This window comes from Podarcis tiliguerta, assembly GCF_965153285.1.
Source record: "Podarcis tiliguerta genome assembly, chromosome: 4".
In the NCBI taxonomy this organism is placed as follows: Eukaryota; Metazoa; Chordata; class Lepidosauria; order Squamata; family Lacertidae; genus Podarcis; species Podarcis tiliguerta.
Genome location: NC_139537.1, coordinates 58,984,528 through 59,012,446, shown reverse-complemented (window position 1 = coordinate 59,012,446; position 27,919 = coordinate 58,984,528). Strand labels below are relative to the sequence as shown.

General features: G+C 40.3%; 1 protein-coding gene across 1 annotated transcript; it reads right to left on the bottom strand.

The window, feature by feature from the left end:
* Window positions 1-464: 464 nt before the first annotated feature.
* TAB3 (TGF-beta activated kinase 1 (MAP3K7) binding protein 3) lies at window positions 465-27,618 on the bottom strand. Its single transcript, XM_083438823.1, has 7 exons — window positions 27,266-27,618; window positions 19,456-19,646; window positions 14,224-15,676; window positions 9,572-9,732; window positions 8,250-8,343; window positions 6,444-6,527; window positions 465-4,492 (listed from the first exon to the last, which is right to left on the bottom strand). Exons 2-7 carry the CDS (start codon window positions 19,555-19,557, stop codon window positions 4,344-4,346), a joined length of 2,043 nt encoding a protein of 680 aa, XP_083294949.1. The 5' UTR covers window positions 19,558-19,646; window positions 27,266-27,618; the 3' UTR covers window positions 465-4,343.
* Window positions 27,619-27,919: the final 301 nt, after the last annotated feature.

Below are 27,919 nucleotides of genomic sequence, written 5' to 3'. Positions count from 1 at the left end.
TGTCATTTCTTATCTAGCAACCAAATTTATTCTTTCTGCAACAACCTAGGAATTTGATATAGATACCTTTATGTAACTCCCATGCACGATCAAATGTGAAATATCTGCATTGGATATTAAAATGCAAGAGTTCCTTTAGAAACTATAATTCAAAAACTTCTGATGTTCATAAACAATGAGACACCATTTCTGTAAGATGATAACCAGGTACCTAATTTTGACTTTTATGGAGTTCCACAGATTCACTGGAAACTGACAAGACCAAAACACCTTTTTTCTTCTTCACGGTGGAGATCCAAGTTTAATGTAGTCACCAAACAAGATAGGTACTGATTTTCTGGTTAGAATGTATAATACAGCAGTTACTTACGGAGAAAGAATCTGCATGAAGCTGATAGAGTAGATGACACAGCAAGAAGTATTTTAAAAGGTTTCTTACTACATATGGAAACAAATGCAGGATGTTACATTTTCTTAGTTTATTGATTTTTTATTTTATTTTAGGAAACTGCAGCTCCCAGTATATGTCATTCCGAGGTCCCATGCATGCATAGCCTCTTAATGCCTTTACACATTTCATCTTGCAGTAATTGTTTCCATTCACAGCATACATAAATCTAGAATGTAAGGAACACCCTATTTACAGGATTTCAAAAGATCGTGGTTTTTGTTTTATAGTGAAAAAAATTAACAGGACTTCAACAGAGCAAAAAGTATAGATCAGATACATTGGCTTTGTCACAGATAACACAATTCAAAAGTTTGTTCAAAGGTCTTGAGAATTAGAATATTGCTTGACTCTTGGCCTTTGCTCGTTTCAAAAACAAGAAGACCTCTCAGTAATAACAGAAACAAGATGTCAATAGCTCAAATACATATCAACTTCGAACAATTATTTGGAAAAACAGATAGCACACAGAGGCAGCATTGGCTATAATATGCATTTATTTCTGCGCACATTTTCAGCTCTCTGTAGACTCATAGCACCTGAGCAGGTGACAGAGGAATTGAGAGTCCGGCTGGATACTTCAATAACTACACTGTAAAATTTTGTATTTCAAATTACATGTTTCAGGCTTCTTGTGTTAAAAGTTTATCAAGCCAAGATCACAATACCATTAGCCATCAGCATGTTTAAACTTTTCATCATCTCTTTAAAATTAAAAAAAAAATTGTCTTCAAAAAGACTAAATCCAAGAAATTTTAAAGAGATTTATAATCAAAGGGGTGGGGAAGTGAAGGAACAGTACATAAATGGAGCATAACACAACTGAAAGAAACATTGACTTAGTAGTATGACTGAGACCAGCTCTTTAAAAAATATACTTGCTTCACACATCTGCCATAACGGGGAAAAACACACATACCACAGACACACAAACACACTTCTCAAGTTGATCTATTTCACAAAACATTTTCTCGTTGCTTTCTTAGCCCCTCCTTTCCTACGCAAGCTAGCTTGATAGCAATATCATATATCCAAGTACAGGATTTAATTTTTGTATGCTATAGTATATTCCAATGTTTTCCACAAGCTATTCTATTGACTAAAACTTGGAGGAGCTTTTATATTTTATATGGAAAGGGAAATCATTTTACCAGCAGTTAAATATAAAACAGGCATTTATAAACAGACATTTACTTGAGAAACTGGACAGTCTTGAATAACTAGCATCCAATAAGGGTACTCCCTGTACTGACCCAAGTTCTATGGGCAAGGAAAAGACCAGCTGTATCATGGGGTCTTTCACACATTAACCAAAGGTTTTATGCAATCAACATTTATTCTGGCATAACCTAAACCCACTTTGGTTGGTGTCACCTATTCACAAGTGAATTCCAAGTGGAAATTGATACCTAATGCTCGTATATAACTTCCAGATGAAAATTAGTTTTATTACCATCATCAGTTTTACAGTGTGGATATTTACAACAGTTTTGCAGCAGCTTTTTTGCAGCATGTACACTAGTTTTGCTTTTGTTTGATTTTTTTTTTTTTGCAGAATCAACCAGTGTAACTGATTAGTTTAACGTTTTCTCCTAAGAATCAACATGACCACTAGCTACCATCTCCCCCACAACAAACTACGTTCTCACCTTCTACTCCACACGTAAAACTATGAGTAAAAGGAAATAGGTCTCCATAACAACACGGTCACAGATCCACCATGCAGTACTGCAATTTATATATGTATCTTCCCTGTTATCTCCCATGAGTCAGAAAATACTGTTCATACAATATGGAAATAATACGTGCAGTAGAGCATTCCCTACCAAAAAAAATGAAACAGGGAAAGCACAGAGCTGTATGCTTACAGCAAAGACCCTGTAGGACTTACACTGACTGACTTCAGAAAGCATGCACTTATAGTGGATTGCACCCAGAAGTGATAGGTTAGCACTCCCCAACCAAAAACCATTCAAGTCACACAGGTATGAAAAAGTGGTACATACCTTTCAAACATGCTCTCTACTCATAACTCAAATGACTTCAGTTTCCTCACCAATGGCAGCACCTAATAGTGCCAAACGGGAGCTTATGTTCAAAGAAGGCAAGAGGATCAATATGAAATCATGGCAAGTGTTACAAACACATGATGCAATTTAACTGAAAAACCCCATGCTTCTTATCTCTTTGTTTTTCCATTTCCTAAGAACAAAACAATTCCATAACTGAATTCTTAATTAGAGCAGTAGAATTCTTAAAATTTCATCAGGATGTTCAGCAGTCATATTTGTAAGTGTCAAAGTCATGACTTTAGAAAAGAAATCTCAACACTGGTTCCTTTCACTTCACTGTGTTCCTTTGCTGTTTGATATAAATCAGTAAGATTTTACATACCAGATAAATTCCACTTTGCATGGACAACCTCTACATCTTATTACATGGGCAAGATGTGAAACTTGCTTGCACAAGGTGCAAGTATTTGGAGTAATATAATTGAAGAGTGCAAGAAATTACACACATTGTTCCAGTGCTTTATCAGTGAGGAAAAAACAGTCTGACTGTTCTTGAACAGTTTTATTATAGAATGACTCAACTTCAAAACCAAGAAACCTTCACAAAAGAGTGCTTTATTTCAGCAACCTAGCACTCAAACAAACCAAACCTCCTCTTTATAATAATCAGATGCATAAAAGTACCAGTACAATTCCACTTTGTTTTGTTTTGTTTATGCCTATTAACTGCCCAATTTTTTTTATTAAAAAAAAATGCATGTAAAGATCTGCTGCTCTTACTAATTAATACAGACTGGTTTATTGACAGTGTGCAAATAAACCTTTATTGAAGAGCTAATATTGATTACTGGTTTTCAGCTAAATCAGAATGGGGGCACAAAGTACCTTCTGTGCTGTAAACATAATGAATTCTTCACATAATTGGAAGCTGAAAAGGCCTAAGGAAAAGGGTGCAAACACTTCTCATACATAACAATGGCTGAGCTCAAGTCTTCCAAAAAGAATTTGGAATAGTTCTGCATTTGGCATACGTCCACTCTACTGTCATCAAGCACAGTTTTAAGGGAACGTTGTTTATAAAAGCATAATTTACTTTTAGCTTTAAAACACAATGGCCTAATAAAAGCATGCAGCACTATTTTTTTCCTCTGTAATATGATATAATTACTTAATTACCAGTGTTAACATGACTTGGTGAGTGCTGTACAAGCAAAAGGGATTGTAAAATCACCTCTGATTGTACTCTATAAATAAGGCTCATACAGTACGTCTCCCTCCTCACCATGATCGACAATTTCAAAACAGCATTTGTGTAGAATTAAATTACCCTGAAAAAAGCAGCATTTACAAATATCCTTATTTTTTACTTTTTTTGCCCACCCCCACCTCCCCCCCCAAAAGAAAAACACCTTCCTTCTTTTTCAGTAGTTTACAATCTGGAAACATAGGGAGTCTTTGTTTTCCAAACGGCTGTGGCCAGATTATCAGATCTGGTTCTTCACAGTTTGTCTGGATACCTGTAACACTTCACACCACAAAGTAATAGTTCTATGCTTATAAAAATATATATATATAAGGGCTACTACCCAGCAAATGTAATTATAGGGGCTAGAACAGCAGCAATCATCTGATTCCTTATACATTCTTCACAGAGGGAATCCATTTTGGGTATCCTTTCAGTCTTGCTCAACGCAGTGGGATAAGAGTATTCTCCCCAAACTAATATTTAGTGCAGCATGAATGGAAGGGGGATCTCTCCCTTATAATTTGAAATAATTGGCTGGCAAACGCCTGGCAGATGACTGAAAGGTGTCTCATATATTCGTCTCCTATGGCTGTGTCCTCAAGAGCCTGTTTTTAATCCAAAGCAGACCTTTATGGATTCACGCATACCGTGGCATTTCACATTGCTCACAGCGATTCATTGCTGGGTGGTTTAAAAAAGTACAGCTCTTACAATTCCACGGAGCTCCTTCAAAGTCTTCGTCTCTTGGCTGTGATTGTGGAGCTTGCTTGGAACTTCTCTGATGATCTACAGAGAAATTTTTTCTTTTAAACTCTTCAGTTTTAAAACACACCAAAGCCATGCATGATAATATAATAAGACTACTGAAGTTTTAACATTTTGGAACCACATTGTTATCCACCTCTGATTTTACCTTTGTTCCCAGGGGAGGCCAAAACACACAAAATATTTCAGTTATAAAGTTAGACATGGTCTACATCCCAGCATTATGAGGCTACGTCAGAGCATAGTATGGGACCCCAGTCTGGAAGATATCACTACTAAGGCGCATGTTAACATTAAACACTAGCATTTACTTCTTGCTCTTCTTTGCAAGGAGGAGATGGACCAGGGCAGCTTCTGAATGTATAGCAAACATTACTCTGGTTCCCTAGATGTTCAGCATGATACAGAACATTACCACTGCCTTAACTTCATTATATCATTAATTATTCTATAGCATCTACAAATCCCTATACTGCATTACTTTCATACCTACTTCATACCTTATTGTTTCAGTCATGTGTGAGAACAATCTATTTACACCCATGTGAATTCAACCAGAATGAATTTGTCACAGTAAGATTTGGCACAAAACCACAAAGTTAAGCCAAAGATAATTTGCTTACTCAAGTGTCCTATGTTTTCCATGCTGTTCAAATTTTGCCTCTAGATATCAGGAGAGGCTTTAATGTTGCCTCTCTTTCATGTTCTCAGTTCCTCACAAACGGCTTACTATAGCCACCTACCCTCACATTAGCAAGCATTTTTTAGAGTGATAGCAAAATGAATGTAGGGAGAAGTATGTCCTGTGTCTTCCATAAAAGGTTAAATGGTGCAACATGAGTGTTTAAACATTCATGCTACACTGTCAAAGCACTATCAAAGCACTATCAAATTACTGTAGCTAATACTTGGCAGAAAGCCACAAACATTCTTTTGTGTATTATTTTAGCACTTGGCACCAAGGTCTTTAGGTTATATAATGTACACCCTCTATTCTTCTGAAAATATCCATAGGGCTGACTTATGGCAATCACATTTCACAGATTTATTTTTAAGCTGTGTTAGTTTTCCCAAATGACTGTAGGTTGTCCAATAGAGCCACAGTGAAACGATGATAAGGGTTTAGGTGAACAAAAATTTCTGTAAGATGTGTCCAACTATAATGAACATGAAAAGCAGAGGAGAGGAAAGAAAAGAGACAGGGAGATTAATTGATTCATTATTTGATCACACGGTCATCAGAACTGGCCACCTGGGCTTTAACACTGCCAGTTCTCGCTGTGGTGTTTTCAGTCCCTGAATTTGTCCCTGCTACAAGAAGGGTTTTACCAGTGGAGATACAGGAGGCAGATCACACTCAAAAGTAAGGAAGGGCAGGGGAGGGAAGAAAGACAGTAACACTTCTGTAGTTGCAGAGTTGTATTTTTCTCTCCTAAGCAGACAAAATTGCAGCAGAGGTAACAGGGACAGATAGGGAGTGGGAAACTGCTGAGCAAAAGAAGAAACCGGTTAGGAGAAGGTGCTGCACTTAAATAACATAAAGGGGGAAATAAAAAAATAATTTGTACAAGCTGGGAAAATCATGGTACATAAAGCTGAAAGCGCAAAATCATCTTAATCAAGAAAGAGCTATCTTAAAAAAACAAAAAGGTGAACCTAAAATGTAAAGCTGATTGTCTGCTACTTTTCACAACATCCTACTTCATGCATAAACATAATCTAAATGTGTCGTGAAATGGTCGTTTATACTGCTCTAACTATTTCTGTATTCACAATACATTAGGCTAAGTGGTTTTTCCATACACCACTTGTACAGCATATAATAATGAAAGGCAAAATATGTTTCACAAGACAACAGTCTCAACAAATCTATTATTAGATACAACACACTGAAATACTAATACTCAGCATAAAAATTCTTCAGCAGCAATCTACTAGAAACTAAATATTGAACATTTTATTAGCGACTCACCTTTTTTAAATGGCTTTGGTGGCACAACAGGACCAGGCTCTATATGATCATAAAAGTTAGTCATGGCTTTTGGGTCAAAGTTCCCTAAAACAGAAAAACAGAAAAATTATGCTCCCCATGGAACAAATAGTAACAAAAGTGACTAGCCTTAGTTCACATGCATGTTTTCAACGTGAGAGATGTTGACAGCCTACACTGTCTCCTTCAGGTCTTTGTCTAGACTTTCCTGTCATGGAAGTCTGTGGAATTTCCTCCTCACACCAGTGCATCAGGCACCTTCATTGTATAGCTTTCACTGTATGCTGAAAATGCACCTCTTTACCCTGGCCTTTGGCACCTGATATTAATAATTTTAGGACCCACCCTATTCTTCAGATTCTAAGTTATTTTAACGGATTTTAATATTGTATTCTTACCCTGCTGTAACCTGCCTTGGGACCTTATGGTGAATTAGCAGAGGAGAAGTTTACTTTTTAAATCAATCAGTAAGTAAATAATGCCTTGCTCTTTGAGGAGACTGTGTTTTCAGGGTGAAAAGGCTGTGTCTGTTTTGTAATTAAAAATGCAATTCCCTGGAATACTGTCAGAATCAGCTTTTGCAAGTACCCTTTTCAATTTTTACTCCTTAATGAAAGGAACAAAAAAAAATTAAAAACCACAACTCTTAGGAAAACTGAAATACCCAGCATCTAACAGCATAAATAACTGGCAAAGAGAAAACAACTGCAGGTTTATATCACTTTGCACTAGATATAGGATAGTCAGTAATGTGCATGAAACCAATCACATTCATTTCTGTATTGTTTTGCTTTCCTTTGGGCCTCATTGGCAAGGACACAGGGGGCAGGTCATCTGGGCAGCCCAGGACCTCCATATACACTGCCCAGACTTGTGCCCTGGAGAGATCACTTTGGTGATGCAAATGCTGCAAAAAACACCATGGTCTAAGGTAAAACCACTAGGGGTTGCCTTTGTTGGCAGGAGAGGTCATCATGTCTCACCAGTCAGCTACTACTCACCCTTAAGCTGGGCAGCCCCTGGTCAATAAAGTGCTGACCTGCCACTGACCAACTGCTTCAGTGTTCACTGAAGCTCAGAGTACCACTTGACAAGCAGACTGAACTATGGCACCAGACAAGAAAGCCGGAACATCAGGACCATGTGTTCTGCCTTGTCCACCGACCTGCTGTAGGTCAACGACTTGCAGAAGATGGACATTATTGACCCTGAGCTGAAAACACTCAACAGTGACGTTGCCACTTTGCAGGAGACCAGACTTGCTTTGAATGGCAACCTCCAATAAAAGACTTACACCCTTTTTCTGGCAAGAAGGGCATCCAGAAGAACCTTATATTAACGACATAGGCTTTGCAGTGAGGCACTGCCTTCTGTTTGCAATAGAACCACTAACCGAGGGCTCAGAATGCTTGCTTTCCTGCTGCCTCTCAATCACCACTGGTCCAGTTAACACCTTGAGCATTTACGCTTCCACTATGTGCTCTGACATACAGGCCAAGAACCTGTTCCATGAGGAATTAGACCAGGCTGCCAGGAAAGTTCCAGCCTCCAAACTCCTAATCCTGCTGGGAAAATGCAATCCCAGAGTTGGGGAGGATCATCACACATGGGACAACTGCATCAGTCTCTACAGCCACAGCAGGCGCTGTAACTCTCCAACTGTTTGACTTTACCCCTGAAGGCATATTTCTCTACTGTCTCCTGTGACAGGCAGATGCCAACAACAATAACATTCAAATATACAGCTCAAAACAAACACATATTTTGTAAGTATTTTAAAATATATACCTCTGGACTGAAGGAGATCTATTTCTTTCTGTGTACAGTCAACGTTTATCTGGAGCTGCCTGTTCTTGCTTCTCAATCTGGTCATCTCCTCAGGCTAGAAAGCAGAACCAAAAATAGAAACAGAAGTCAGCATAACCATTTTTGTTAAGCCATGCACATACGTAAGTACAGTGAAATGTTAATTTAGCTGTTCTTCCTCTCCTTATTTTTATGCAGATGGAATTGTGTAGTGTAAAAGGTTTGTGGGGTCCCTTGACCAGAACATTTCGAAAGTGAGAACCAGTACGTTTCCACTGGTATAGTACTAAATTAGTACGGACTTTTTTTCCAGGCAAAACATTATTTGCCAATTTATCAGCTTGGGAACTGAAATCAGGATATAAATTGATTTAAATTATATTGATATAAAATTAATACATTCTGTATTGATCAGTAACAGGAGTTTCAGCACCATCACAGTAGTATGACTCCAAATGTATCTTGCAAATAAACCAAGACAGTTAAATAAGTTTCAAACCAATGTAGCATAGATGCACTTTGAAAGTGATTATGTGTGGTTTTGTTTCATGATAAATAAAACTTGGTAAACTTCTTGAATGACACAGGCAAAGAATTAATTCACCCTGTACCTGTGAATCTCCACAAAATATAGATTTTAGGACAAGTGTGGGGTTAGTCCTCCAGATGTTTCTAAACTATGATTCCCATCATCCCTGGTCATTGGCCATGCTTGCTGGAACTGCTGGGAGCTGTAATTCAGAAACATCTTAAAGGTCAAAGGTTCCCCACACCTGTTTTAGGATATCATAGTCAGATTAAGTTTCCTTGTCAGAAGAACCACCAATTTTAGAAATTCACATAAAACATTTGGATGTTGAATGACATTATCTCAAGAAAAGTTTATTACAGACAGCAGCGTATTTAAAATTTAAAATCAGTCACGTGCCCTATCCCTTTCACCTCTCCCTTCTTTCAAGTATGACAGTGCTTCTACCAGGGTCACAAAGTTGTTTTTCCTATCATAGCTTCTTCCAGCCTGGGTTCTTATTCCCAGCTGATGAGACCACTACGTTGCTAACATGCAAGTTGTTAGGGGAAAATCTACAGCTAATACCAAAGAAAACACTACCGTGCTCTTTCTGGTCTGGGAAAAAGCATGGACCAGCTACCAGAATATGCTGATACCCAACTGCTGAAGTGGACTGGTTACTGAACTTTATCTGGCAGAATATGAATGATATATAGTATATATATGGCATGACAGTGACAAACCCTGTCATTAGGAGGGAACGACTTTAATATTTTAAAAGCTTCTTACTTACTGTCGGGATTGAGGTTGTGCAGCTTACTCTTCTCAGACGCCTTTGCATAAGATCGTGTTCCATACCATTCACTTCAGCTTTTAGCTTTTCAAGCTCCTCATTTTCAAACTTCAGTTCCTTTGCTAGCCTCTCCATCCTTGCACGTTGGTGTAACAACAAGGCTAGTGTGGTATAGAGAACAAAGTCAGTGCAAATACACAAGACTGAGAAACCCAACTTGCAATTGGAATAGTATATACAAGTGAGCTTTTAAGAGCAGAAAGTGACTATAAACATGCAGCCAAACATCAGTGTAGAGATGTTTCATGCTAATGGAACTATACTTGTAGACGTAAAGTTCTTCCATCATAAAAATAATTATTTTAGACAGTAACTTGGATATTACCATTTCTGGCCACTGCTTCTTTTTTTTGTTCTTTGTCCGCTCAAAAATAAAAGGCACCTGTGCAGGATGAAATGGCAATCTAATTGTAACAGTGTACTGACAAGACTAAATCCTAAAAATCAAAAGGTATAACACACTGGGCTACAAGATGATCTCCACTGCTTGCAATCAAGTTCACTTGATACAATGGAACATATTACTATAGCAAATGCAATCTTTTCTTAAAAGCTGCTTTTACTCTTTGGAAAAGCAGTTTTAACCTAAAAGATTTCAAAATCAGTGCTCTAATCAACTGCAGGAGCCTGTGACTAGATTAGGACATACAAATTAGTTAACAGAACAGAACATATGGAGAGGCTGACCCTCCTTAACTGACTTTTAAAAAATTCATTGTAGAGTAGAAGTTTAACTACTGGACCCAATTCTAGATTTTGTAGTAATTCCCAACTCTCCATTTTTGTCCTTAGTGGGGGGAAATCAAGAGAGATTGCAAAGGAAAGGCATTTGCTTTAGAGAGTGGGTGGGATGAGAGAAAAGCACTCTATAAGCAGAGGGTCTATAAATTTCTGAAGACCCTCCTTTCTTGCTCTTTCCACATGGCTCCCAGAAATGCAATCTGCTGTGTTGAAGAAACTGATGACTCTTTTTGTAGTGTGCTAGAAATGCAGGGTTGCTCTTCCTAACTGTTCAAAGTACTCACACCGTCTGTCTTTAGGGAGAATTTGAGGTCTTGGGCTGCCTGCCAATTGAACATCACCCAACTCCCTGGCAGCTCAGATGTGGCAGACAGCAGGAAAGCAGTTTCTTCCACTTGCTGCCAACTGCATTGTAGTGGTAGTGGGAGAAACTGAAGCACAAACAGAGTCACAACATGGGAGCCCTTCAGCATAGCTATTCTTGACCATCCTCTGTTCCTCTGAAATATTCTGCAGCTTGTGTTACTTAAAATATGAGTACACAAGATTTTCCACCATCCGAATATAGATCTACAAAGCCTCCCTCCACATTATAAAGACATTTAGAAGAGGTCCTGTAAATTGAGTTGAATGCATAGTTGCATTATTTCTCTGCTAAATGTAGACATCTGTAGCAAGGCCAATGGTTCATTCACAAAATGAATGAGGACAGTATGAACTGTGATATTACATTCCAGTGTTCAGTTTTGCAGCTCAATTATTTAGCACATTGTTACTCATTACTTTCTCTTCATAACGCCTCGTCATTCTGCATACTTCTCTCTCAAGTCTCCTTCAATCATCCTTAGCCATCATTCTACTCTTTTATCTAAACACATATGCTCCTTTTCAAGTTTACATTGTAAGGAATGCTATACTGAGAAGTAAAATGAACTACACCCCATATATTCAAATATATGGGCTACTGTACAACACTTGTGGTACTAAGGTACAACACTTGTACCTTTTCCACAGGTTTGAGGGCAGAGTTGCCATACTTTGGAAGTCTTCATTTCCCCCCATGACTAGCAGGAGAAGCATAAACTGTGCAAACTAGTGTAAACTTTGCAATAGCTCATACAAAAGCAAGAGAAATACAGCAAGGGGGCTTAACTGGAATAATTTATACAAGTTACAGAAATTGGAATTATCTTGGCACAGGATGTGGATTTCTTTTTAGTACAGAGTAAAACAATCCTGCACCTAGCCCAGAGCAAAAAACATAGTATGGGAATGAAGTAATACATTGGCAGTCCAATTTATCCATGAAATAGTATGCAAGTTCAAGAGTTAAAAATATAATTAACTGCTTTGAGTTACAAACTCTGTATGTTTGTATAAACATCTCTGAGTGCTTTGGTAGAAGAGCAAGATGCAAGATACAAGATATAGTTGTTCCTATGAAAGGCTTAGATTTCAATAGATAGAGTTAAATTAAGTTAACTGAAGTTAGGTTCTACTGAAATCAGTGGGATATACCGTATTTTTCGCCCTATAGGACACACCTTTTCCCTCCAAAAATGAAGGGGAAATCTGGGTGCGTCCTATGGGGCGAATGCAGGCTTTCGCTGAAGCTTGGAGAGCGAGAGGGGTCGGTGCGCTCTTGCTCTCCAGGCTTCGGGAATACATCCGCAGCCTAGGCAGCCCTGTGGGAGTTCCCGCACGGCTCCCCATGCTGCGGATAGCAGCCTGCCGCCCGGCGCGAGGGGCGCCCTGAAACAGAGCGCCCCGCCCGCCGGGCAGACATCCGCAGCGTGTTGGAGCCCTGTGGGAGTTCCTTGCAGGGCTCCCCATGCTGCGGATAGCAGCCTGCCACCCGGCGCGCCCCATGCGCCGGACAGACATCGGCCAGCCCCACAAGCTCGGGGGTTCGGATTCCCCGACCTGGTTTCGGGGGGGAAATAAAGGGGGGGAAATTTCTTTTATTTCCCCCCAAAAAAAGACTAGGTGCGTCCTATGGGACAGAGCGTCCTATGGGACGAAAAATACGGTATTAGTTATGATTTAAGTCCTGTAGATTTCAGTGACCTCAACAAAAGTAACTTAGCTTGGCTCGAACCAGTGTCATGTTAGCCAGTGCCATGGTTTTAGAATATTCCACAGCTGAAAACAATACATCAAAGCTAGCTCTTGTTCCTTGTTATAAATTATATACAAATTTTGATTCATACTGAGCTATGCCAACAGGTCCATCTACGCTAGAGTTGTCAACCTGCTAATCAGGAATGCTTTAGGAGATCAGACAGAAATCTGTTAGTGTTCTGCTCTCTTAGGTCTCTAAACTGGAGATCTGAGAAGTAGGATAAAACCAAACAACTATATAAACTCTGCCATATTTTGTTTTTTAAAAAACATGTTTAGATCACCAGACACAATAATGCTTCCAAAACTATGTGTAAATCTAGCCCAATATTGAAGATAGGTCCAGTATCTGAAAGATTGCCTCTTCCCATGTTATTTACTCAGACCCTGAGGTCCTCTTCAGAGGCCCTTCTCTGGCTACCATCTCCAGGGGAGATATGGCATACTAGCTATGGAATACCCTCCTCCAAAAAGGTTCACCTAGCACCTTCTTTACTATATTTTCAATGCTAGATAAATACCTTTTTATCTTTGCACTCCTTTTAAATCTGTTGGTGCAAAGTTTGTTTTGGTTTTTATTGTTTTATTTTCTGCTCTATCATGCCGAATCAGATTATATCATCATTTTTATTATTTATGATTTTTAACTTGTGTTTTTTTAAGTTAGTGAATTGCCCTATTTGTTTTTAGGGCAGCTTATAGATGTTGAAAATAAATAATAAAATATTGCCTACTCTGACTAGCAGCTCACAGATAGAGGCCTTTCACATCAGCTGGTATCTGATACTTTTAACTGGAGTTGTCAGGGAATTGAATCGGGGACATTCCACATGCAAGTCAGGTTTTCTACCACTGAGCTGCTCAAGGGCCCAGATCCATTTGTCTCCTTTCTCTTTGCTAGGTAACAAACATTATTGTCAACATTCCTATGCAGCCTTGGAAAAGCAGCTCATCATACAATTAGAAGCTTAAATAGGTTTCAAAAGCACTCCACAATAATACACCTTTATGCATGTTCTCCTCTCCACATCAACTATGGTGTTTTTGCTAAAGCATCTAGTTCTTTAGCAGATGTACTTCAAAAACATTTAAATTATTGAACTGCAGATAAACCCATCTTCAAAAGCTTCAATCAGTTTTGACATTACACAGGAGTTTGCACTGACAAAGACTCAACAGCATGTGATGTTATTGCACATTATGACCACTACTTGCTCTGTAAATGCTAACCTTGCACAGTAAGTCTAGTACACTAAGATACGCAGGACTGTGTTAGCTCTATATTGGCAGAAGTTACTCTAGGGTGGTATTCAGTCAATTGAATTAAGTGTATCCATTCCAACCCCCAGACCATTTCTGTGCTAATTAGGTTATGCATTATATGGCATCAGCAACTGTTTCTTCTGAACCATATTGTATCAATGCAATATACTGCAACATCGTCCCACGCTACAGTGGCAAAGTAGCCCTTAAGCTACATCCTGACACCTCCTTTGCTGCTGCAGAGACAATGAACTTCCAGAGTATATGCTCATTCTATCTTCTCTCTTATGAAACAAGATGATATATATTTGCCATTAATGAATCCCGATAAAATAACCATGGCATTCCGTAATGGCTTAAGAAATTGAAAGACTGTTAGTAGTTTAGTAACCAAAGCACGGAGGATGTACCACAGTGCAAATAATTTTTTCCGACAATTACTGCAACATGCAATTCAATAAGTTTACCTTGAGTATAAGCATAGTCATCGGACCCAGAACTGGAGCTCCTCTGATACTTATGGCTTCCTCTTTCACATCCAGATCCTGGTACAACTGAAATAGGCTGAATTGGTTCTGGTGCTGCAGAATGATCTTCTTGGTCCACTAAATTTAAAAGGTTCTCAGCTGGTGCTCTGCCTACGGTGATTTTAAAAACTGCTGGATTTGGCTGAGATACCATGACCCGAGGTGACTGAGTAAGCACACCCGTAGGTCCAGCTGGCTGTGTATATGTTATATATAAAGGATTAACACTATAAGGAGGTTTGGGCTGACCTGACATACTTCTGGAAGGAGAACTTGAAGGAGGAGTAGCAGGTGCGTACAGTGGGTGCTGATTCCGTTGGGAAGGTGGGTTACTTATAGGTGAAGGGCTCCTATTCATTGTAGTCCCAGGTCTTTGTGGTGGCTCAACGGTAATTTCTATCTTGTTCATGGAGCTTTTGGATAAGCTAGGTCCACCATATGGAAGATAAGATACTGAGTGTCCACTTGGTTTCTGATATGTTTGGGGTGTTTGTTGATATGAATGGGGTAGCACAGTTGAAGGACTAGGAGGCATAAACACATGGGAACTTTGATGGCCCAACGGGCTAGGCTGAACTTGATGCTGAGGAGAGCCAAAAGGAGAAGGACACTGAGAAGCAGGTGGCGACTGAAAAGGCGACTGAGGAATCTGGGGCTGTTTTGGAGAATACTGAGAAGGCTGATAGTTTTGTTGGTGCGGATAAACAGGCAGTGGATGTGGACTATAATGGGGCACTGGGCCTTGTGGCGATGAGTGCCACTGTGCACTTTGAGTAGGAGTCTGTCGTCCTGAAGAACTTTGAGATGTCTGCCTAATATAGAGAGATCCAGGATTCCCGTAAGGATTGCTTGGAATTGGAGGAAGAATTTGTAAAGCTCTGGGTACAGTCTGTCCAGATGGGAGGTTCTGCGACACTGTAACAGTTATAGGATTTGTGCTATACCGAGGTATGTGCATATACGCAGGAGGAGGCGGGCCTTGCATAGCAGATGTATTCATTCCAGGTTGTATGGAAGAAGGTTGCTGAGGTGGTTGCAAAGGAGGAGTAGCTGCGTTTCTATTCTGGTCATTCATAAAAAATGGATTGTAGTTGGGAGAAGCTGCCACAACAGCTGGAGCAGAGTGTGGTTCTTGAACTAAGCATATCAGTTGTTTACCTGCTGTGTGTTGTGGATCAATATGTCCATCACTTGAACTATGTACCAGTGTACGACCACCATTAAGTTGAGCTCCATCCCCTCCGTGATAGCTGGTGTGAGGATGGATGCCGAGGTTAATATGCAGGTGGCGATTCCTGTTCAAACGAGAGTCATCTGGGTGGTACTCCATGTATAGGTATTTGTTACTCTCCTGTGCAAGAGCTCGACAACAAGCATCAAGGTTGTTGTTGTTCTAGTAATAAGAAATAGAAAATGTGAAGGGTTTAAAATTAAAAATAAATGAGTCTGACAAGCTATAATGTAGTTCCATATGCATACATGTCAACATACCTATAAAGCCTAGTTTGAACATCGTATTTCAGTTAAGACTCTCACCTGAATTAAGGAGTATTAGTTGAATGATCCTCTTTTTGTACTCAATTAAAGCTGCAGCATTTGTATATAAACAAAGGTTTTAAAAAAGGTACACTTTACATCCAGGTCCTGGGATCAAATGGAGCCCGCTGGGCCTCTGCATCTGACCCTCAGGACTCTCCTCAGGCCACTCTTCCCACCAGTCACTCCCTCCTCAAGTAATTTGCCTTGTTGGATACTTCAACTGTGATAACGTCTCATTTGCCTGGGTAGAGAGTTGAGTGTGTAGTTAAAAAAGCATGGCTGGAATGTAGCCTACTGTACAAAAATAAGAGTTATTATTATCTGTCACACCACTGAATTTTTGCCTCTGGCCCACAAAGGAAAGCAGTGCTTGAACTGAAGGGGGGGAAAGTTAGGCAGAGCCACCATGTCAGAAAAGTTTCTCCTCCTGCTGTGAGATGGAAGACTGCTTCTCCTAATTCTGGGCTAAATAGTCTCTCAGGCACTTTCAGGAGGCTATCTCCCCCTGCAAAAGTGTGGGGGAGGGGGAAGCAAATTTCTTAAATTTTAAGAGGGATGACTTACCTTAGTTAATTTTACAAGTTGGCTAAAGCCCTTCCCTTTTGCGGCACTTTTAAAAACGCCTCATGATTGCTTATAGAAGCAGCAAGATTCAGCACTTCTTAAGAAACACAAGTGGTAGGCTACTATGGAACCCTGCTGATGCTGCAAGGGGCTATGAGGCTTTTTTTACAAGTACAGGAAAGGGGAAGAATGTCTTATTCACCACAAAGGTAAGCCAACCTCCACCCCAACATTTTGGGGAAGCTTACCTCCTCCCCTCCCCAAATTTTAAAATTCATTTTCTATTCTCCTCCACCACCATAATTTCAGCCCAGCTACAGTTTCTTCTAAGATTACACCTGCCAATCATAGCCAGGAAACAATATCATCACACATTTCTTTGGCACGCATTGTTTCATTTAAAAAATATATAAACATGTCAATAAAAGGGCTGTGTTATGGTAACATTATAAAGAAGATTTTCAGTGAAAATATTGCCTATCCAAACCCCCTTTCCCGAATAAGCTTCCCACTGTTTACAACATTTATTCTCTCTCTCTTTTCATAACTGATGGGAAAGGTTAAATGTTGTCCTTATTTGTAGCTTGAAAGTGAGGAAACAGGAGCAGGTGGGAGACATACAACGTTCAAGCATCTCAACATTTCTAAAAGCAATAACTACACTGGTCAAAAAATATTTGGAGGGATATATTAAATGATTCCTAATAATGTAAGCTTTAAAATCTACTCTTTGTTGATATCTAATGAAACCTCTTACATTTATTGACATTCTCTTCAAATTGTGATCAACAGGATTGAACACACTGAAGTTTGCTAAGTGCAGAATACTGAGATCTACACCCTGCTGTGCTTGGGTTTCAAGGAATCTGCCAATGCAGCCTTCAGTGAGATGCCTCCTCCAAGCCGCCTGTTGTGCATGTGTCTTTACTTTAGAAGAGTGTTTTTTCTTCAATATTGTTTTATTCCTATGCCTTTGTTCCCTTTTCCATGTGCAAGACTATAGCAAACTTCTTATAATTTTATCATGAACCATTATAATTTTTTATTTTGCTTTTTCCAGAAAATGTTAATTTGCAATACTGTCAGAGGTCAGTGGAATACCATATTTTTCCGTGCATAACACGCCCCCGTGTATAAGACACCCCCTATCACTTATTAAGTCAAACAAATATTTGGAAATTCTAAAGCTTTACCTGTAGCGTGAAATAACTGGATTTTAGGATGGGGAGTTCCATAGGGTCATTGATCACCACATTCCCACCCTTCAAAATGGGGAAAGATGGTTGGTGACAGGTTTGTAGGCTTCATCCATAAGATCTGGAGGCACCTGACCATCCACTACCCCAGGATCCACAAGAGCTATAGCTCCCAAAGTATTGTTTTTGATAAGCCCAATGGTAGGAGCACCAAGGTCTTAAGGATCAGGCCTACACAGCTTCTGCCATTACCAGACTGGTTTCCTGAACACTTCATTGAGGGAGAGGGAAAAGGGAGCATCTGTGGAAAGGTCTGGTAAAGAACTTCCCCAGATATGCCAACACTCCAAGCTTAAATCATAATACTCTGAGTCAAACAAAATTTTCCTCCTTACTGAAGGATAGAAAAATCAAAATAAGTATTTGGAAATGTGTTTGCCAAGTAGCTAAGCAGCCTCAATCTTTCTACTGAGGCCTCAAACCAGCGCATTCATTGTTTCTTCAGCCGATTCCTGACTCTTGCAACTGCCTACCTGCAGAACCTTTTCTTACTGTCTTGGCATCAAAAGCACACACCTTTCTTATTCTGGCATTGTTCCCATATGAAATCACTTAAATGTGTTCAGGGCAGTATTACCCAAAACACACACACAAACAAAACAAAAACGTAGCAGGTATCTTACTGTGAGAGAATTCCACCTTAGGAGCTTACACTACAGGGAGGAAATAGCTTATTTGCTTTAAACATTTCCCCTTTCCTCTGCAAGTCATTGAAAGTCTCCAATGCAAATTGTTTAGTAATATTTGCACAACACTATTTTATTTTATGTAGGAATACTTGGTTTAAAATCTTATCACAGCTAAACAGCACAAGAACTACCAACAGGCCGGTGTCATATTGGAATGAGGATGATTTTAAAAGGACCCAGGCATGCTCATCTTCCATTCCTCCGGATTGCAGATTACATGCCTATACTTATTTGCCACACATTTTATTTCTTTTTGCTTCCCCCATGGGCATTTTGTGTTCCACTTAAAATAATATATTGATAATAAAATACAATTATTTAAATTAGAACACAAAATGCCCTGTGGATGACTAGAGGAAAATAAAAATGGATAGATAGATAGATAGATAGATAGCATTTAAGAGCTTAACCATTGTTTTAATCTCACTGGTCTCAACAGGACACAACCTGTACCTGTGCTAATTAGATGCAATGGGATTTTTAACTAAATTGAAGTGGTACGAGTAGAATCTATTTTATTAGTGAAAGATATGTTAACAGTGGTTTTCAACCAGTGCACCATGGCACCCTGGGGCACTTCAGATGGTGGTCAGGTGCGCCATGGGCAGCCCTGGCCTCCTTCCCCTCCTCTGGTGCCCTCTCAAGTCTCTGCCTCCAAAGGCTTGCACAGCGGTTTCTTGCACTGGCCCTGGCTACAAGTTCTCCAGGTGAATGCTGCCACAAGGGCAGGGCAGGAGGTGCTGGTTGCCAGGAGTTGAGGTGGCCTTGGAGTGAGTAAGTAAGCAAACAGGTGAGGATTCCTGAGGAGAGGTGTCCCAAAGGGATGAGGAGCTGACCGCTCAGCAGGCAAGGGGCAACATAAATAAGCTCCTGAGACTCGGAGCGCATTTCCCCATAGGGAAGCCACAGAAAAAATGTAGTTGGTCAAGGGAGCCACAGACTCAAAAAAGTTGAAAATCTTTGTGTTAACATATAATGAAGTATGCTATGGGAAGCCTGAAGACCTAGCTTGGAATTAAGTTTTCACCCTCAACCCCACAAAAAAAGCCTGAAATTGTGTGTGGGTCTTACTAGCATATTACAATGAACTCTTTTCAAAGAGAAACCACTGTTTTATCTCTTACCTGGAGCATGCACTGTGACACCACACTCTCTGGGATCTCAGGGAAATGTTGCCGGAGGTCACGGAGTACCTGCATGTCGAGTTGCTGGCTGCTCTGTGCCATGTCAGACTGATGTTAGTCTCAAGACTCTAAGAAAATAGCAGTCAACGGGCTTCCCAGTGGCTATGCTCTTCTGATGCTTTTGGCATCTTCTATAAACACAAAGAGAATAAAATGAAGAAATACTTTAACATGATTTAGACAATCACACAAAAACATATACATATCTGATGGACATATGAATATCAAAGTCTCAGATTATTATTTCATAAGGCCATGACTTTCATCTCTCAATGCCACAGTGAAGAATAATTACAACGTATACTCTATAGGACTGTACTTGAAAACAACTTTCTTTTCCTAGACTTGGGACAGGAATCTTCAAATAAATGAGACACGAGCAAGCTTGTCCCTCCCAACAGTAACTTTCTTAATTATGCTTCTTCTAGCAAGAGAGCTTGGGACCAGTACATCTCTACCATCCTCACCTTTAGATCTCTCTTCTGTTCAAAATAGAAGAGGAACTACATAGCAAATCACACTCTGAACATACACTTCAAAACTAACATGAATAGTTACTTGGATTTTCCCAAATTAATGGCAAGCAGAGGTGGGTGATCCATGTATCTGAAAACATTGCTAAATGTACCTTGGCTAACATTGCTAAATGTACCTTGCGTATTTGGTAACCTGGTAAGTAAATGTTTGAAGTATTTATGCTTATGACATACTGTATTCATTCTATAGTATATATGATATTACATATATAAAACTTCTTAATTCTGTCCTATCCTTTCATTTTAAAGTTAAGTACATGTATGTAACCCTGATAGACGGGAAACTTACTACAGTAAATGAAGCTTTGCAGAAGCAATCCAACCTTGAAGATAAGGAGCAGGGGTGGGGAATGTGAATGGTTATTCCCTTTCAAAGGTTGGAAGCAAAAAAGAAGGTTGGGACTAGTGGATATGAGGTGTGAAAATCAAGTTGCAACTGTGATGCAAGTAATCTGGACTTTGCTACTTTAATATGCAGAGAATCTAGGCCTACATAATGGATGTTCCCATGTGTGTGAAGACCTGAATTTTGGGAATGGATAATGTTGTTTCTGCAGACTTATGGCATTCTGGATCTCGAGAGATAGGGCTTTGTTCTCCATTTTGTACCTGTATAAAGACAGTTCTCTCTCAGTGCCAATTCCAAGAAGCCCACACAGCGAACCCTCAAAGAAGTAATGTGTCTGCAGCACTTCCTTCTCTCATGCCTCCCCCTTTTCCTATTTTCACTTGTTACAAGGGTCCCTAGCCAGGATCCTTTGTGCGAGTATTACCCCATCCTTGGTATTGGCATGGATGAGGGCCAGTCTGCTTAGGTAGGATAACTCCTTCCATCCAATTTCTAGTCCCCATTTCTCGACGAGGGAGAGGATGCACTAACTGTGGAAAACTTGGTCAAGAAGTAATTTCGTTATTGGTCTGCTTGTGTGTCCATATATTCACTGGCAAAGTAAGATCCCAGGCTGTAGGTCTTTGTCTTTGCACCCCATGGCACAGAGAGATCCCAGGATGTGTCTCAGGCCTGATCACCTTGGAACACACAGCAATGCTGTTTAATATGTTAGCACTCCAGTTCTGATTCCCGAACTGGACCGTAACATAAAGATAGTTGCATTGTATAGCATAATGCATAGTTCAGTCCTTCCACGTGATTTAAAGAAGAAGGCATACTGCAACATTTACATCTGACAGTCTAGAGAGATAATATTTATAAATGTAAAAATCTCACTGGAATGAAATTTGGCTGGCCATACACTCATACTGTCAGCATTGCCACTAACATTCAAATACAGATCAATACATTGAGAGGAACAAAGCATGAAGCGGCTTCAGTAGATGTTACTATCATTGGCTACATATTCCTAAACATGAGTGGTAGGAGATTACAGTTTAAGGATTTGACCTAATTCAAACTCCTGTTTCAGCATTTGCTGAAGTGGTGAAGTGTTATACTTATGCAGTTCAAGGATCCGGACAGAAGATCCCAGATTTGACAGTGGAACAAGTTAGAACTGTTTTCTCCACCCCTGTCCAACAAACAATAATATGCTCCATTTCCGTCTCTCATTCACACACTTTGTCTCCCAAACATGCACTTAAAAGATACTTTTTTGCAAAATCAGGAAGAAATAGCTGGCACAGTCTAATGTAAAACTCATTTATTTCAAGTACTGAATTTTTCAGGCAAGACTACAATTAGTATTTTGTTACTAGAGAATCTTCACAAATATGTCTGCTTCCCAACACCAGAATTGTACAAGAAATGCATAAGCTAAATACAGTCGTACCTTGGTTTTCAAACAGCTTATTCTTGACTGTTTTGGCTCCCGAACACCACAAACCCGGACATGACTGTTCCGGTTTGCAAACTATTTTTTGAAGCCAAACATCTGATGGTATTTCTGATTGGCTGCATGAGTTTCCTGCAGCCAATCAGAAGCCACACTTTGGTTTCCAAACATTTTGGAAGACAAACGGACTTCTGGAACGGATTCTGTTAGACTTCCAAGTTATGACTGTAACTACAAATATGAAACAGAGGCACACAAATGCACGAAGATAGATTTTAAAATAAGATAATGAAGACATTATCCATTGATTGCTTCTCTACTTATTTATGAATGCTGGATTCTGTTCCAGAAGAGTGCAGAACATGGGTTCAGAAAATACTGTACACCTGATTACTGTTAGAAGTGATCCCAATCCTACAATGTAAGTGGTAAAGTATAACTGTGTGAGTTGGTCCTCAGAAGCCATGATCACAGCAATCCCAAAAAATTACTAAAAGCAGGCAACAGTGTAGATACAACTTGTGGCACTCGTTCAAACTACCACTGTCATGTTCCCCATGATAGTTCACTAATGTGACTCCAGATACTATTCTGCAATGTAAAAATAAAAGAGTTGTATTGCTTTAGCTTTTCCAGGCCAAGTGCCGCCTCACTTATAGTAAGAGGTGCATCCTATAGTTTGACAGCTAGCATGCAAAGACAGCCCCATGAAGAGGCTGCTGCACAGCCAGCTTAAAATTCCAGTTCCATGTTCAGTCCCACTGCTCTACAACAAATGGTCAAACAGGATCTGAAGTCAGGATGTAGATTGCTTTCACAAGCAAGAAATCATAGGACAGTTTTGCAGGCTGTGTAGAGTTAGTGGCGGATTACCTACAACAAACCATATATTCCCGTTTTCCAGCATCTTCAGAACTGTTCCCTGCTATATCACATCCATCCTTCACTTACCACACAACAGCATCTCTATATGCATTGCCCAGGTTCCTACAAAGATGACACCACCACCTCTATCCACTACTGGAGAATTAGAAAGGGGAGGGGAAATCTAACATCCTATTACTAACTGCCCAATCAATATTAAATTACTGGTTTTTGTACTACTTCAATCACATACAAATAGGTTCAGATGTGGCCATGGTTACCTGGTTAACTTAAAAGCTACATGGGGTCTAAAGTTGAGAATCCAATTTCCAGTATTTTTTAAAAAAACCAACAACACACAATTATTATTGGTTTTTTAACAAATACAAATACAAGAACCATTAAACACTCATTCAGATGTACAGCTAATGGTGTTTCTTCTATCCATTGGCTTTAGACATAAGCTTATACATTCAATGTTCAAACATATTACTGAACATACCATCTCCACTAAGAAGACTCATCAGTTGGTACAACAAGGTCTTGATTTGGGTTATTAACATAGTTAAAGAAAAGGGTCCACATTGCTCTTTTGTGTCTGGTGAGATGCTCAGACATTGCTGGATCCCAGCTATTATTTTCACATATGTTCAGGGGTATTTCAGTCTGGTTCTTCCATTGTTAAGCTATTGCTAATCGTGCTGCAGTCAGTAAGAAGCCTTACTGTTCTTTGTGGTGCAGAGTGGAGTCCAAGTCTATGCCCAAAGATAGTAGGGCTAAAGCAGGATTTGGTGTAAGATGTTAGCTTGTAATTGTGGATATAAGGGAGACAACTCTACTCCATGATGGAAGAAAGGCAGGGTAGAAAATGTAAGGCAATCTGCAGCATTAAATAATGATAATTATTACATCTATAACACTGAAATTCAAAATGCACTTCTGCATTTAGAGGATGTGGCATCTTCATGAGATGATTATAAAAGGCCTTCAATACGTGTGAATTGCTACTTGCCTTCTTCTGGCGACTTCTAGTCTGATTTTGAGATACTAGTAGACTAGAAGCAAGTAACTTGATTCTGCTTTCTTTTGACCTGGCCCCTTCCTTGTGGCCAACTTTTTCATCTTACCCCTCAATGGACATCCTCTTACAGACTGGGGAAACACGCACCTTATTGCTCTGCCTTGCTGGAAAATAAAACACTCAGAAGATGGTAGGACAAAAACTGCAAAAGACCTATTGTGGGTACCAAAGCCTTTAAAAAAACACCATCTGAATGTTTGAGTGAGAACCCCAGAAGAAAGTGCATTACAACTGGGTACAGTACATCCAGGGGGATGTGGGTGGTGCTGTGGGTTAAACCACAGAGCCTAGGACTTGCCGATCAGAAGGTCGGCGGTTCAAATCCCCGCGACGGGGTGAGAGCCCGTTGCTTGGTCCCTGCTCCTGCCAACCTAGAAGTTCGAAACCACGTCAAAGTGCAAGTAAATAAATAGGTGGGAAAGTAAATGGTATTTCTCTGTGCTGCTCTGGTTCGAGAGAAGCTTAGTCAGGCTGGCCACATGACCCGGAAGCTGTACGCCGGCTCCCTCAGCCAATAAAGCGAGATGAACGCCGCAACCCTAGAGTCGGTCACAACTGGACCTAATGGTCAGGGGTCCCTTTACCTTACATCCAATTTGCAATTTTGCTTGTACAAAACTAAGACACTTGAAGTTTTAAAATTGATAAATATGCCAAATAGTACAATAAGTATTACAGAAGTTTCAATTCCCATTACTTCTGCTTTTACAGTTTAAAGACTTCCAGAAATTTTACATCTCTAGCTAGCACTCTAGAACTTACTAAAAGATAGAGAGACAATGCCTTAAAACAGTTGTTTCTAGTTTATACTCATCATTGCATATCTATTTCATTGTAAACAGCAGCTGATATATGTTGCTTTTAATTTATCTAGCTCTTTTATTTTGAAATTAATAGACTAGCTCAAGATGTATTATTGTGTTCCTATGAAACAGAATATGTGAAGATTACAGAAGGTAATACTTTTCACTGACTGACAGGGAATTAGAAGATAACCTAGAAAACCCCCAGTTTACAATGCTTGGGAGCAGCTGGCCAGAAAGTTTGTTATACTGCTCTGCTTGGCAGAAATTCTTCACTGAAAGTGAAAAAGGTCTCACAAGACACAGGGCTAAAGATATAATGCTTCATGTGGAGAAATCTTAGTTAAAAGATTATTCAGTTTTTTAAAGGATTCATTTTATTCTTTATTGTTGCCTCTCTTGTCCCAAGAGAATCTTGCTTCCACTTCAATTCACACATCAAAAGTGGCACAGATGGCATCATACATCTATCAAAACACAGAAGTTAAACTGCAATTTTTACTACACTTCCAATATGATTATCAGTACTTATCTCCATCTCAAAGTATGCTTCCTAAATGTACCAAATTCTAGATTTGGTATTACATTATACATATATTTATAAAGTTATATCCATGCTTTCTCTTGCCTCTACACTAGTAGAAACAATATACATAAGCACTTGGGATGGAATAATACATAATTATAATAATTTTTTATTGTTCACTACTGTGCTTGCCTCCAAACCTTTGTCCCCATGGACTACTTAAACATTTATTAAAATCTGTCAAACAACCTAATGGTTTTTCTGCCTGCTGTAACAATTGACAAGTACTATGCTAGGTAATGTATGATTTTTATTTGCATTTTTACAGATATTCTATGGATGACCACTGGTGGTTCACAGACTACAGCTTGGAAACCCCTATACTAGAGTTTATAATTTTATAAGAATAGATCTAATCATAGGGGTTGAAGGTCTCTGTAATCCAGGTTGTGCTTCTGTTGTAAGGAAATCATATTTATCTACCACTGAGTACAATGTCACTAGGGAAATGCAGTTTTTATCCTAGCTAATGTACCAAATGTAGCAATTGCAACAGTGCAACAAAAAACATAGCTGTGCAAGTTCCACAGTCACCTACAACATAACACACTCACATTACAGGCAACAAGTATTACAACTCACATCGCCTTCCACCTGCCTCATATTTTTTTAAAGTTTTATCATCATAATTTTACTTTTACAGGTGGAGCATTATTCCACTGCATCACCACAATGGAAAATCCCTTTATCACAACCAGAGGCATATAAGCATTTTCTTTGGGTTACTTAGGCATGAAAACATTACAAACACTGATTCTCTCTACTCCATTTCCTTTGTGCCACAAATAACTACCAGAGGTACATATGGGCAGGAAGGCTAGTTGTTTTGTTGCCTTATTTGTATGGTTGGCTTACCCAGAAGAGAAACAAAATAAAAAAGCCAAACAGGTTACACAGTTTCCCATCTACAACAATGCCCTGACATTTCATAGCTTTTTCGGTTTGTAGTGAAGATCAGTTCTCCTGAAGCAAGGCTACCCTGGCTTCTTAATTATATATGAATGCAGTACACACAAGTAGCTCTTGGCCCAGACTAGCACAAGTATGGCATAAAAAACCCACAGAAAAAAACTAACACCTGAATGGTCTTACTCAATCTTTTGAACATATACACTCTAAAATTTGCCTACACCAAACAAGATATAAAAATATTTAGCAAGAATAAGTTTCAGTATACTGCCAAGGCCTTGCTACCACTCAAGACTGTCTATCTTCAAAGCTGCCAAAACCAAAGCAGCAGCATCATACTGCAGTCACCCTGCTGAGGAGACATGCCAAAAAAAAAAGGCAGCAGAAGCAGCTATTACATATGCAATTACTTGCAACAGTAACAAAGTAATAATTGTAGCACTGCTCATATCCCTGCTATACAAATACATGCAAGGTGTGGCATATCCAAGCAACCTGAAAGCAGCCTCCAAAACAGACAAAAAGTTTTCCTGAGCATGTAGGTGTAAGAGAAAAGACTCACACCCTATTGAAGTTTCACCCTGTCTGTGATTTAATCATTCAAAACCAAGCAATACAGGTCCAAAAGTGTGCTTGTTGTGTGCACACAAGGGGATGGACACCTGACCCCCTTAACATTGGTCCTCGATTAACAGGCCTCAAAAACAGGTTCCCCATCACCCAGAATATACCTCCTTTCTTCAGTCCCCAGTTCATCTATAAATTGATTACCAACTTCATGAACACCACAACTGCTAAATTTGTAAGATGAAAACAGATAAAGAACAGGGGAATAAAGTTTATGCCCTGCCTTTCATTTACTACATATTTTTAAGCAGGTGCCAGGACACACTTGGTATCCTCCCCCCTCCCAACCCATACAAGGTTTTAATCCACCCCAGTAGCCCATCCACTGTTGCAGCCTTTTGTTTGTGGAGCGGGGGGTCGCCCCTTTCAAGGCATAAGAGTCCCCACCCCAAGCATTGCCCCTCAAGTCACCACTTCGACCCCTTCCTGCCTGCTTACTGGACACACAGCCAGCCTGCCCCCCTCACCCGCCTTGCCATGTTTTGCCAACAATCCCTCCACACCTCTCTCTCTCTCTCACATACACACCCCGGCCCTCCCCCCACCCCTCTCACCGCTCGCGGGGGGGCCGGTTCCAGCAGCACCATCTCGCGCTCCCCTCCCATCCGGCCCCTGGGCGTTGGGGGCAGCAGAGGAGGCCAAGCCCCCCGTCGCTTCCGGGGTGTGTTTGTGTGTGTGTGGAGTGGGGCAACTCTCCCCCCCCCTTTCCGTCTGCGTGAGGCGAGGGGGGCGTCTCCGGGTGGTACCGGCAGAGTGCAGACCGAGCGGGGGGCGGGGGGGGGGAGAGTGTGGGAAGGGGCGGGTCAGCGCACTAGACAGGGCCGTGAAGCGTTTCCGGGACCTCGCCCGCCCCGCCCGCCCACTGCCAGGCAGAAGAATTCGACTGGGGATTCTCGAGCAAAGGCCCGACTGGCTGAAAGGAAGGGAGGGGCGGGACCAAGCCCGGCCAGCTGCACCTCCTCCTCCTCCTCCTCTTGACAGAGATGTTGGGGGGGGGAAGGCCCAGTCGCCGCCGCTGCTTCCGAACAGACTTCACTTCCGGTCCCAGATTGGACTTCCAGGAATCCTCCATATGCGGGGCAGGAGTGGTGGGAATTTGGGGAACGGCTTGGTTAAAACAGAAAACGTCGCTCCTTCGCTCTTTGAGTTAATTCTGGTCTACTCTACCCACCCAGGCGGTAGAAAAGGAGCCTGGGTTTTAAAAGAAA